Below are 13,863 nucleotides of genomic sequence, written 5' to 3'. Positions count from 1 at the left end.
TATTCACATACTCTCTAATATTTCTTGATTATCACCAATTCTGTTTTAGCGTGATCTGAAGAGAGAATTCATCATTGGACTTGATATAAGACTTGAGATCAGCCTCACATCACTCACTCAGCCTAGAGGAGGGTTGATTTGTTTTATTTGTCCTAATGTTGTTGGCACTTTTTACTAAGAGCAATCAAAGATTGAAGATTTGCCATTTCTTACTCAATACCCATGAATCTATGAATGTTGCAGATTTGTGGGTGGCATTCAGAAGTTGAGAATGACTCAACTTTGTTTTTATTATAGAGGAAGACGCTTCCATAAAGGACACAAGGCCTCATTAAATGTGAAGTAGTGTAGAGTGTGAAGAGTCCTCTGTACAATGTGCTACTCCACATCTATTCTGTGGAGGAAATAACTTTGAAATAACAAGGTTTAGTGACTCACAAGGAGTTCTGAAGCTGTTCAACAGTCATTACTGTTATAATGTGTAGCTTCATGTTGATTCTAGAGCTGCAACTAAGTTAAATTCCGTATGTTCGTTATTGACTGTAGAAAGGTTGAAAAATTGACGTCCTTTACATGTATAAATTTGTTTTCCCTGACATACACTCTCACATTTAAGTAGTTGGAAATAGAGAATATTTGTATTTTTGTTTGATAAATTGCACGTGGCTAACAGTGTGCTGTTGGCAGTGGAAAACTAAGGACAACATGAGCGTGCAGGTGCTCTTTAATGTGCTGCAGGTGTCCAGCTAAATGGTTCTGCAGCTGTTAAAGTGACTTTAGCAGTGGAGTTTGTACTTATTTGTCACACACTTGGCAAATGTGCTGGATAAGATGAGTTCATGTTTGTCAGGTAGATAAAGGGGGCACATTAGCTACAAAGCAAACATGTTCTTGATCAATGACATTTTGACTGTTAATTCCATTCATCTGCTGCTCATCTGGACAATGGAGCGAGTACCATGAGGCAGAAGTGTTTTAGGCAGTTTCTACGGCAACTGTGACATAATTCTAGCATGAAAATCTCTAACCACTCATTTCTAACTGAGCATCAGGTCTATTGCTTTGCCATTTACAGTTTTAATCAACTGAAGAAGATCTAACGTAATGTACAGTATAGAATTAGTTTAGTGTTACATACATGTGACCCCTCTTCTCTCCAGAGGATCACTGGCAGCTTCACCATGCAGGGCATAAAGTATGATGGAGTAAGCTGTGTTGGGTATCAGCTGTACCAGCTGGACGTTAGTTACATCTCCTCCAACACGGACCTGGGAAGAGTTAGAGGAAATAAAAACAAAACAGAGAGAGGGTGTGGGATGTATGTAGAGAGGGAGGATCAGGACAGACAGCGGGAGAGATAGAACTTCCTGTGAGAGGTGGCTCTGGAAACACACTCTGGTCTCAACTGCACTAATGTTATTATTAGAAAACTGAGGGTGCTCTATAATTGCACATTTAGGTTAACACCACAGACTTTCAGTTTCATCCATATAGCATCTGCTGCGTTTATATCATCCCAATGACTTCAGGCCATGAGCTAATTTTTCCCATTACCCACTGTGTCAGTGGGCTCTGCTTTTTGTAGGCCTGAGCTACCACTTCCTGCTCTGCAAAGTCATTTCGCCATCTGGAAGCAGTAAGGTGGTGCAAGCAGAAGCAAAATCTTATAAAGTGGATGTGGAAATGCTGAGCACATGAATTAAGATGTGGACTCTGAGAATCCATGTGCCTGCTTCCATTGTTTAAGTGTTAGTATCATGAGTGTTGTGGTGGTCACATTACAGTGACTCACATTTGATGCCTACAGTTAAACCTTTAAATGTTACTGTTAACACTACTTGGGTTGTAGTTAAAGGGCAAGGGTTAAACCAAAGAGGTAAAAGGTCGCAGTAAGAACCAACCACACATCCAGCATTAGTAAAACTGTGCTACAAGCAACCAAACTCTAGTTTATGGAGCACAAAGCTCAGGACTTATACCATGTTTATGTCATATGGAATTGTTGTTAAAGATGTTTTTGTGAGTCACAATTCAGAACAGCTGTGAAATCTGAGGCCTTGATATTCGTTTCCCTGTTGTTGTTATCACTATTATTATTATTATTATTATCTACAAGCCATGTACTATAAAAAGGTACCACGCCAAGAAGGTTACAATCACTATACCCACTATCTCCCACACTAGGGGACAGTAAATGAATTGCTCTCTGAAGAAGTACTGCAAAATTTAAAACAAAATATGTCCAGTTTACATCTCTTCTGTAAAAAGGACAGGTACTACACTAACATCTGAGTTAATCTATTTCAACATTAATAATAAACTTGAAACTATTTCTAAAATTTAAAAATGAAACTTCACAAATTGCATTTTAAGGTCATTTTACCTCTTTCTCATCCTGAGGCTCAGTGGCATTGATGGACTTGTACAGCAGCATGTAGCCCGTGGCACCGTCCGCCTCCTCCCAGCTCACCCTCATGGTGGTTACATCCTCGTCATAAACGTTCATGTTCGTCACTGCTGAAAGCGGCACTGATGAACAAAAATACAAGGAGTGGCTCAGTGTAACCTGTGTCACATTCAGTTGAATGTCCTTTGGTAGACTGCAGGACGGTTAGTTTACAGACACTAATGGTAGACACACAATCATCTACAATTCCCAAGGTCAGTGTAAACACGCACAGAGTGACCAAATCCAAATTTAACAGACTTGACAAAAAGATGTACTTTTCTGAGCACACGAACATTTGCTTTAACAAAGAAAATATGGGATGTTTTGCCTTTTAAAATCAAGATTTTGCAGAACAAGTTGTATTTCCCAAGTATTTGAGCTCTGTCAGACCAATCATGGACACCCCTAGCCAAACAAACTGCCTCCAGCTTTAAAGGCTAGTTTTCAGCCATTCAGACAGATTGCAGACTGCACTTTCAGGAGACAGGACAAGAGAACAATCGGTTATTGTTTTGTGACAGAGGGAAGCAGTTCTTTGTAAAATCAGTCGCACATTTAAGAACAAATAAAGCAAACGTTAAAGGAATAATTAGCAAATAAAAGCAACAGGAGAATGAAATCTTAAACCCATTTATTTATCTCACTTACTAAAAAGGAACAAATTGAAGGCTTAATGCCGACACTTAGGAACAACCAGTGTCTTGTGAAAAATCCACTGGGCACAGAAACTAGTAAGTGGCCTAAGAGGAGGAAGATGAAGGCAAACAGGTGAAGACAAAATCCACTTACAGGTGGTCTCAGTGCCCTTCAGTGGCTCACTGCTCTGCTCACTGGCGATGGCGTAAACATTGACGAGGTATTCAGTCAGGGGGGTCAGGTTCTGCAGCACTACAGTCGTCACTGACCCGTCAACCATCACCTGGAACGATAAAAAACTACTTATCATTCTGTAGCCAGTCACTTTAAACTATAAATCGGTCACTTCTAACACTCTATTCCTTTTATTCATGATACCATGGACCATCACAACCGGTGAAATATTTGTAGAGGCAGAACTGCTGCAAATATTACTGCATGTCACTGAATATGTAATTAGTCTTTTGGTCTATAACATGTCCAGAAATCTTTAAAAATGCTAAGTTTCACAAAATATAATTTGTTAAAACCTCCCAATCTTTTCCCTATCAACTCCCCAACCCCATAGATTGGTAAATATAAGTATGTGAGAAGCCAGTGTCCGACTACAAAACTGAATCTTTAATAATGAAAAAACAGTAATGGGTGGGACGTGTGTGTGTCGCAGTTTCCAAATTCTCTACGATTCCAAATTCTGCTTATTAATTAAAAAAACAAATTGATGTCTTCATGTTTATATTGGTCTAAAGACTATGTTGTGGACAGTTTCCATACGTTTTGCCTTAGTAGTAAATCTGTTCCAAGGAAAATTGTTGACAGTTAGGGCAACTTTTCCAAAAGTAATACAGTCCTCGTTTCTTTAAAGAGAAGCTGCTGTTGAGAAACATCTATTCAGCACTTTAAAAACCTCAAAATGGAATTTCCTTCACCTCCATCTTGTTGGGGTAGCAAAACACAAGTCTCAATAACAGAAAACACAAAAATCTGAGTCCAATGAATCTGTAAGGGTAGTTCCAGATATTAATTTTAAAATTTGCCAGTTTAGAATTGTATGATAAAGAAACATTTATCTTTTTGGATGAAATTTCACATTTGAATATGTGAGAGGGCTTTGTATAGAAATAGATCATATTTATGAAAGTAAGGAATCAAAAACTATTCTTTTTGTACAGCTTAAAATTTAATTTGCAAATCAACTGGTAGAAGATACTGAGGCGTTTTAAGTTACTCATCCCAGCAGGAACTCTGAAAAGTTACAGATGTGGCTATAATTCACCAACTTGCCTACAATACTGTTTTTCCCTGTTTTTCATATAAATTTAAAGAGTTATCGCCAAAAATAAATCATAAAATTTCTAATTTAATATTTCTATTACACAAGATTTGTGTAATAGTACTAAACTAATCCACTGCCTAAGCTGTAGGAATGCGACATGCAAACAAAAATGAACCCAAGGTACCTACTCTCACTGAAAAATGTCATTTTTATTTTTGAGCAGCTGAAAACTATATAGCACAAAATTACTGCTGTTGAAAACTAGTTGTGATAATTATCCAGTCTAAAGTTTCCAATCATCAACGTAGTAAAGGAGATAAGGTATGGCAGGTTAAAATATAATGTTCCTTTTCAGTAATCACACAAATAACACATTTGCCACCTTTAAGAGCTGATCACATTTTGCGTCAAAAACAGTAATGTAAGTTAAGATACACAGGGTAAAAAAAGAAGTCCTGGAAGTGAACGTTTCTGTCATTCAGAGCCAAAAGTATTTAACTACTTATAAAGAGAACAAGATGAACATTTACTGCGACTTTCCTAAAATGGCTGCTCACACATGAAAACCTTACGTCCAGACCATGGGTTAAAATGGGCTCAGTTTCTTTGACTTCAGTAAGTTGCGGTGGAGAACAGTGCTGTATGTTACTATATACGGTACCATAGTAATAATGTTTATAGGCAAATTTTGAAGAATTAGCATGTGGTACCTGCATGTCAAGGGCTCTGTTTTTGTAGTTCCAGACACATTTTTGTCCTGATTGCTAACACTTGGTTATAAGTGAAGAAAAACTATCCTGGTGTGTTCATGTGCTGGTGGGAACAGTCAACTTGACAGCTAAGCTCTTAAGATCAAACCCAGAGGAGAAATTACAAACAGCGGTTGTAACTTCACAAGCTATTGTTTTGTATGATCTGCGAAAACATCTCCGTCTTATCAAGTAATGTCTGTAATTTTTTCACTTCAATCTGTTTCCAATTGCAAATCAAGTATCTTCTTAAATCTAGTTTGGTTTTATTTGATTATAGTGGAGGGACCTGCCTCAATCATTGGCTAATCAAGAAAAGGTGTGTTCTAGAGCAAGGATCTCCTCCTGGCCCTCAAGGGCCCGGTCCTGTCCTGATCGTATGCAGCACAGCACCCTCACAACACTGGGTAAGGCAGGAAAATGTGAAAAACAAACAGGGATGGGACAACCCCAGATATAAAGGCTGCTACATCAGCAGGATAACCAAAATTATATTAAATTAAAATGTAAAAGCTGTATTTTTTGTAAAAGTAAAGTCCACCGGGATGAATTATGCACTTCGTCCACTACATGTTGAGTTTTAGAGTGAAACCAGAAAGCACTCAAAGATCACTTTTCTCTTGTAAAAACCCACTAAGGGAACCGTGGAACATTTCCTATGTACGTTATGTCCAAACCTTTGAAAATGGCAAATAAACAAATTCACTGAGCCTGAGAAACTGCTGTCAGTGACCTAAGGCGGTTTGGATTTGGGTCACATGACCTTGACTGAGTGTGAATCTGATGACTTCAGACAAAGTTAAAATGACTCATGACTTCACTTGGACGACTTGAGAGAAAACTCTTAATTAGTCCCTGACAGTATACTTTGAATCAGTCTGGCTGGAGCCAATCATGTTGTGTGAACACAAATAAAAAAGGGGTTTGGTGTCCATGAAGCCAAGCAGACAGAAAGATTATTATATTAAAAGTTCAACACTCCATCATGGTGAAAAAACCAACAAGAGATAGGAACATTGAGAACAAAGAACAGAAACTGAGGCAAACCTGATCATTTAGTGTATCTGAAAGCAATACATTTATTTAACATTTTCTATTTCTGTAAATTAAATCAACTGTTCCCTGTTTAAAGATTAAAATAGCAGTAAATTTAGCATCAGTTTATAAAAGATGTGACTCTGGATTTCAAAGCCAAGTCCTGAGACTTATTTGGGACTTGGCAGAATACCACAGACTCAACCTTGATCCCTCGTGCAATTTATTCATAGAGGAACTGCAGTCCTATGTAGACACGCTGAAAAGGGAGGAGGTGGCTCAACCAAGTGTGAGGTCTATAATGTTAAACTAAAAGGATCCATGATTAAAATCGCACAGGCTCCATCTGACCAGGGCCAGTAAAAAACACAAAGGATGGAAAAGACTCAGTGCTCTGTTTTTAAAGATGAGGCAGACAGGAAGTTAAGTGTAAACTAGATGCAGGTTCATCAAAGCAACTGGGATCCAGATTTCAGTTCCTAAGGGCCAAGTAAACAGGGCCTTGAATAGAGGCCAGACCTGGGTATGTGGAGACACTTCCAAGAGACAGTTTTTAACCTGCCTTGTGAGAATTACCACAAAAGATGAAACATACCGGACTATTAAACAATGGAAAATGATTTAAGTGTCAATTATTCTGTTTTTCACAAATGGCAATATCTCATTATCTAAAAATTCACAGGAAGTAGTAAATCAAGTAATAATTGGTTCACAGAATAAAGCAAACAGAAGACTTATCTGTTAGAGTTTAAACCAGATCTAATGGGAGCCAAAGGGAATTAACAAGCAAACAAGATGGTATTTGATATTTAGGATTGTGTCCAGTACTAACAAATGGTAAACAAAGGAATCACAGCAGATTTTTCTAATGAAGTTCTATGAAACAGACCAATTATCTGAGCGATCATTTATAACCATTTGTATCTAGAACAATAGCACTCTCCACTTAAAAGCTCAAACTGTGTTAAACTTTAAATCACTGTAAATATGTGTCAATGTTCTTTATAAAAATTCCTTTCAGTTGTATTCAGTCATGAGACAAAGTGACAAACAGACATGTCAACAGGATGCTAGGTCACAGAGAGTGGTAGAAAGCTATTGTTGATTACTTAGAGATTATGTAGAGAAACTGGTCACTATGAGTCAAAATATAAAATATTAAATTGTCATTAAGGTTGTCACCACATACGTGACGGTCCACAAAGACACGTATCTCCCTGATAAACTTGTCGGACCAGTCAAGGTCCTAAAGAACTGGTGCTGAGTGGGTCACGCTGCTGCCTCAGTGATGCTCCAATATTAATACATAAAAAGAAAGAATATTTTAATTGTGTTTTCCTGATTTTCCATTAGACTAATGCCTTAGTGCCCAAACCTTTAATTCCATCCAGTGCAAAAAGGTTAGAATAGTTTTGTTTAACAATCATCATCTACAATGAGGCTTCAGCATCAAGGAAGCAGCTACGGCCCCCCCGCCCCCCCACTAAACCACCAATGTCAAGTGATCATGAGGTAAAATCTTGTGTTCATCTGCAGGTCTTGAAATCCCAGCAGCACCAGCATAGACTGAGAAGTTTTATCTCACCTCCTGTTCAGGTCCTCCTGCCACAGTCATGTATGTGACGCGATACTGGTCCACAGGGCCACCGGGCGCTGTCCAGGTGGCTCGGAAGGAGTGGTGTGTCACCTCAGAAGTCACCAGGTTGGTGGGCGACTCCAGTTCACCTCCTGAAATGGGGCAAAGAAGAGCTGGAATATGATCCGACGTGAAGTATTTCACAGTGTGAGCCCTGCTGCCACAAATCTGTTGGCCGCTGTATATTTCTGCTCCTCCGACAAAGTCTTTCTTCAGAAATGTTTTTCCACTGCTGTGCTGTAACTCATTTTTCTATTTCCTCTGAAAATTTGATTTATGCACAAAAAGTACTTCCAGTTTGAAAGTTACCATCAGATGCTTGGATCTCTGTGGAACATCCTATGATGGTCTGAAATAATCAAGATTGTCAGGTCAAATTCATCAGCAAATACATCTCTGCATTTTGCTTTCATCTTTTCAGCCAAGTCATGGTGATTTTCTCCTTTTCTATTTATGAGTAGAATTGATTTGTTTACAATGACTGCATTATTTCTACTCTGCTTGTCAACAGTCATTAGCTTCATCACTTAGAAAGAGTAAAAGCAGCTGAACTAAGGAAAAGTGATTTGCTGACGTTCATGCCTTTACTTAGTCTAAAGGTTTATGTCAGCCTTCACGAGCACAGAAACTTCTCACGCTCCAGAGTCTTTTTAACCACCTAAAAGCCTGTGGTAAAATATAAATATTGCATGGTTGTCACTCTTAAGAAAAAGTCTAACTTTCTGAACTCAAACAACAGTAATTGCTAGAAGGTGTAAATCTGAACAAGTGGTATTTAGAGAGGGAGCTACAAACGAGCTCCATCTGAACTTTTTTTGAACTAGTTCATGACTAAACTTTTTCAAAATATGAAACTTTTTTCTCATCCCACAACTCTGGTCTAGAACCAGGAATTTGCATTATGGGTTGGATTATCATGACCCACAAGCTTATTTGTAGATATAAATGTGCTTATATTTTACATTTTACTCCTTTCTTACCTAAACCACCTTTGACGCTGTTACAGAGGTTGACGGTGAGGTCGTCAACAATGTCCAACAGGAACTGGAAGTCGTTGACATTGTACATGTGAATATCATCGGGGTCAGAGGCAATGGACCTCAGCTCATTCTCATCAGCGTTCTTCACACCTAAGAGAAAAATGTCAATCATTAGATCTGTAGCTAAAAGCTGAGACCACAATTTTTTACTAGATTATAAAAAAAAGGCTAAATTTGAACAAATGGCAACCAACTAATCGACTGGATAAAGTCCTAAAATTAATTAGTTACCTAAACTTAACTATTCTACGTTTTAGAAATATATTTACTTCATTTTTCAAATCATTGAAATTTCATAAACTGATCGTCTCATTCCGTGGCAGAATATTTCTGAGTACTCATAATCTAAGAAATCAATATAAAAGATTTGGAATATGTTGCTTAAACATCTGAATTGTGTGAAAGCAATGATGTAGCATCATCAGCAATCTTACTAAATATTTTAATTCATGCCATTATCACCCTGAAAATCACTCACCAATGGCGTAGAGCTCGATGTCGCTGTCTCTCAGTCTCTGCGAGTTGACAATAATTTCATCTTGAGACTTTCCGTCAGTGATCAGAACACCGATTTTGCGAGCATCAGGTCGCTGTCCGACGCTGGGTATGAAGTTGTTTTGGAGGATGTAGTTCAGAGCCAATCCTGCATGTAAAAGAGAGGCATTATAAAAAATTCAGGCAGTAGGGATGGGTACTTCGAGGTAAATGCCCCAGACCCTTTAAACTCTCAAAAAGATAAGTTATACTAATAGAACCAAATAAGGAAACTAAATACATTGTTAAATCACCTGTCATAGTGTTTCCTCCTTTGTATGGCAGGTTGCTGACAGCATTCAGCAGGGATTCCTTGGTCGGGTGGGCATTGAGGTGCCACTCTGTCTTTGGGTCTCCACTGTACTGAGCCAGACCTGCCGAAGATTTTAAATGCTGAATTTTTATTTATGATAAAGCATTTTTAGACAGGTTTGATGCACTTTTCCATTATTTATAATACAGTGCTGGAGGCATTATAGAGAGCAGTAGTAGTCATGGTAGTGTTAGGAGTTTCAGTGATTTTCAATAGCTAGTTGCAGCTAAAACAGTGTCTCAGAATAGGAATAACATTATCATTAGTATTACCAATCTGCACCCGGTTGGGGTTGATATCGAAGACGCTGACCATGCGAGCAATGAAGTTGCGGATGGTTTTGAAGTTGATGCGGCCGATGCTCCAGGAGCCATCGACCAGCAGCACAATGTCAGCCTTCGCTGTGGTCTTACACTGAGTGTCTACAGAGAGACAGTAAAAGAGAGACAGTAACCACCAGTGCCCATTCAGTTTTACCTATTTCAGACAAATGTGTGTAAGAAAGGGTGAAAAAAGTTAAGAGGAAACTCTTGTGGGATAAATCAGGGAAGAGAAAAAGATGGGGAGCAGGAGAATATCACAAACTTCTCACAATCACAAATGCAGGATGTTCATACAGCGGAGTTCTTTACACAGCATTATGTAAGACAAATAATTCACACTCGTAACACATTGTATAACAGCTGTCATTTCTGGATTAACTGGTCTCTCTTCTGGGCCATTTTTTTCTCCTTTTGCTCTCTCTCCCTCCAGCCCAGCGAGTCGTTTGGGTTTCTATATCCAGTGGAGACTCAGCTTGTGTCTTTTCTGGCTGACAGTGAGAATGTCCCCTCCAGCAGGAGTCAGCCACTGTGACACGGTGATATATGAGGCCTCCTGTTCCACAGAGTTACTGCACATTTCTGCTCCAGGCACCTGTAGGGGTGAAAAATAGCTGCTCGCCCGCTTCTCTAGGACGAGAGCAGACAAGGAGCAGTTTCAAAGTGTGTGCAATTGAAAACTGGTTAGGAGACAATCAATTCAATTTCTCAGTACTTTCTCAGCAGGCTGCAGAAACAGATGCTCGATTCTACGAGACGGCTGCTTGGCCACAGTCTGTTTGAATTATTCCACCTCTGGTAAACAACATGCTCATGTGTCCCTCTGACATTCATTAATAAAAACAGATGTCATAAACAGAGGCAGCTTTAAGATGCAGCTAATATGCCACAGACGACTGCTGGATCCAGTGTGTGAGTCTCAGCAAATAACAACTTGCAACAATTCTAAATTTTTACTTGTTTTGTGCTCAGGGCAGAAGTTGACAATGCCTGAAACCTCTGAATAAAATAAAAAAAAGGTGAAGATAAGCTTTGTTAAAAAAGTGGATATAAATAATTTTGCAGGTGGTATGTACCAACAACTGTAGACGTACAGAACTTAAGCTTACAGAACTGCTAATCTAAGCACATACTTGACTTTTGAAGTAGAAGTTTAAATTCCAAACTCAAGTTCCACAGCATATAAAAAAACTATACGACTAATACAACAGCTGCAACTGAGCTTGTGTGACAAAAACATGCATCTCCACAACAACTGGACAAAGTCCATCTGGGCAATTTATAAATGTTGGTGTCAACACTTCAGCACACGTCTGTTAAATATCGTGTCATTTGTTATAGATCACACGCCAATGAGATATGAGGGGAGTGAGGAAATGCAAGCCAACCCCTCAGAATTTTATACTAATCAGAATCATCTGCATTGATGTTCGGTCTGCGATTCCAGCTCAACATTGACATTAATTCCCCTCGACAACAAATAACTCAATGTTCTGGCACAAATCTGGCGGCACTTCGAAGTTAGACCACTTCTGTTATGAAGGGAGTTGAATCGGAGTGCGTCTGGTCTGCAGGCCTGCTCTTTAGGACTGCTAATGGAGCGCAGGGTGGGTTGTAGTGTGATGGATTTATCAGCTTTTACCAGAAGAATCTAGAGGAGGCGGATCAGGACCATCCATGAGCGTTGTCATCTCCTCTCCTGCCAAAGGCAAACTTTCCCCTCCATCAAACATCCCAAACACGGCCACAGAGTACTTTGTTTGTGCCCTTAGGGAAACAGTAGTAAAAAACCATCAGTGTTTCACAATCTTCATTACAAAATGAGATGTCCCCTACAAAAGGCTCCTGTGCTGAACTTGTAAAGGCCAAAGACAACTTTTTCTAGACTCTTACGAGTGCAGGTGATTATTACAGTTTGAAATAGGTAGAACCTGCTGTTAGAGCTCCAACAAATAACAAAGAAACTATGATGGTAGATGGTTGCTAAGATGATAAGTTAAAGAAATTGTTGGCTCGTGTGGCTTTGGAACATGTGTACTATACTTGAGATGTAAGTAAGTCCCCAGATGGTAAATATCTGTTTACCTGAGTTCCTCTAGAACAACCGTGTTATCAAAGGGGCCGACAAGTAATTCTCCCAGATCAACATCATCATCAGTGGGGTGAAAGGTCACTTTATAGCCCCTAACTTGCCCAGGTGCTGGATCCCAGGAGACTCTGAAACTGTCCTTGGTCGGCTCTGAGGTCTGAAGGTTCCTGGGAGGCTTGTACTGTGACACTGAAATAGAAGAACCAAGCAAGAACTTCAGGAAAAATTTGCACTAAAGCTACTTAGACACAACTTCAACTCTTGGCAAAGGTTTTAAAGAACAGCCACACTATATTGAAGCCAGTTTCTCATTAGTCCATAATACAAATCCTTGAACCTGGTGCCAAAAGCCCAGTGTCATGCTGTGTGTTAGTAATATTAGCATGTGATTGAACATGTGTTTAACTGTGATTTTAATGTTGTGGTGAAAAGACACTGCTTTTTTTGCAGCACAGCAGCACCTTTAAGTGTGAGAAATACTCATCTTAACAAGTTGTTTAAACTCCTTATTTTTGATGGAGCAATAGAAAAAACCTGGATGCGAGAGTCTCATTTGTTTCCAGTGCAGCTTGACTTGTGTTAACATTTCTCCTGATACAACTGACACAATTGTCAAACAAGCCATTTTCCTCCATTCGCTTGGCAACAGTGACATTTAATTGGAGAACATCTGGGAAGTCATTTATGATAGATGTCAACATATCTTTATCCTAGTCTTAAAGTGATAGTTTGGTTTGGGGAAGAATTTTAACATTTCCTACTTAACGTCAGATTCAGATGTCCTGTTGAGAAGAAGATGAGCTTTGATGAGCACCATCTCTGGACGTCTATGGCATCAGGCAGCTATGTTAACTAACAGATTCTTATTCATAAGAGCTTTACCTGACCCAGATAATTAATGTTCTACAGAAATTACAACATTAGTACTGGAAACTTTTTACAGGACACCCTATGACTCCTACTCAATTCATAAAAAGGCCCAATTAACTGACCAGCGTATTTTTACAATGTATGCCACCAGTGAGAACTTTAAGAATGAACTCAGGTTTAAACGTCTAGTTAAGATGGATATGTTTCTGCAGTGAACTGTCTGTCAGAGGGTTGAATTATGGACCAACGTACGTGTCGTTCCTACTCCTTGCCTTGCTTTTCCTTCCCCGCGCTTGTAGATGGGGTGAACGGTGATGTTGTACGTTGTCAAGGGGTGCAGACGTTTCATGATGGTGGAAGTGGACGTGCTGGGGATCTTCAGGGCCACCTCTCTGCCTCCACTGCTTGGGACATACTTCAGACGGTAGTTGACCACATTGCCCGGTGCTGGTGTCCACCTGACTTTCATGGTTCGCTCAGTCTCATCAGACACAGTCAGTCTTTTACCAGCAGCGGAGGCTGAAAACAAAAGTAAATCTTCAAAACAGAATTCATGAAAGAAATACACTGCCCGTCCAAAATAAAAGTCACCACCTGGATTTGACTAAGCAAATAGGTAAGAGCCTCCCACTGGATAATTACTGCATGGATGATTCTGTTTCAGCTGTATCAAGTTATTGAACCCTAACTGAGTCAGTGAGTAGCTTCTCATTTCCTAAAAAACATGTCTGAAGACACATCCTGTGGTTGTGGAAAAGATGTTCATCTGTTTCAGAAGGGTGAAATTATTGGAATTAATCAATCAAAGATAACATCTAAGGAGATTGATGAAACCTGAGTGATGGGAGCATCAGGGTAAGAAGAGAGGAGGGTGAAGTGATGCTCCCATCATGCCCAGTGTCTACCGTACAAGCCT

General features: G+C 39.4%; 1 protein-coding gene across 4 annotated transcripts in view; it reads right to left on the bottom strand.

Annotated features, from left to right (window-relative positions):
- Positions 1–13,863, bottom strand: part of col12a1b (collagen, type XII, alpha 1b) — a 97,183-nt gene that overhangs the window by 56,590 nt on the left and 26,730 nt on the right. For 2 of the 4 annotated variants that reach the window (XM_026340825.1, XM_026340826.1), the window contains exons 8-18: positions 13,200–13,466; positions 12,074–12,266; positions 11,631–11,755; positions 9,941–10,090; positions 9,610–9,729; positions 9,300–9,464; positions 8,762–8,911; positions 7,731–7,873; positions 3,239–3,368; positions 2,384–2,529; positions 1,139–1,268 (exon numbers count right to left, since the gene is read on the bottom strand). In XM_026340825.1, coding sequence (XP_026196610.1) covers positions 1,139–1,268; positions 2,384–2,529; positions 3,239–3,368; positions 7,731–7,873; positions 8,762–8,911; positions 9,300–9,464; positions 9,610–9,729; positions 9,941–10,090; positions 11,631–11,755; positions 12,074–12,266; positions 13,200–13,466 — 1,719 coding nt within the window. The remainder of the gene's footprint in view (positions 1–1,138; positions 1,269–2,383; positions 2,530–3,238; positions 3,369–7,730; positions 7,874–8,761; positions 8,912–9,299; positions 9,465–9,609; positions 9,730–9,940; positions 10,091–11,630; positions 11,756–12,073; positions 12,267–13,199; positions 13,467–13,863) is intronic. The other 2 variants (XM_026340827.1, XM_026340829.1) reach the window with 1 other exon arrangement.

The sequence above is a fragment of the Anabas testudineus genome, chromosome 24 (genome assembly GCF_900324465.2).
Source record: "Anabas testudineus chromosome 24, fAnaTes1.2, whole genome shotgun sequence".
Taxonomy (NCBI): domain Eukaryota; kingdom Metazoa; phylum Chordata; class Actinopteri; order Anabantiformes; family Anabantidae; genus Anabas; species Anabas testudineus.
Note: the sequence above shows the minus strand (reverse complement) of the source record. Positions and strands in the feature narration are given on the sequence as shown.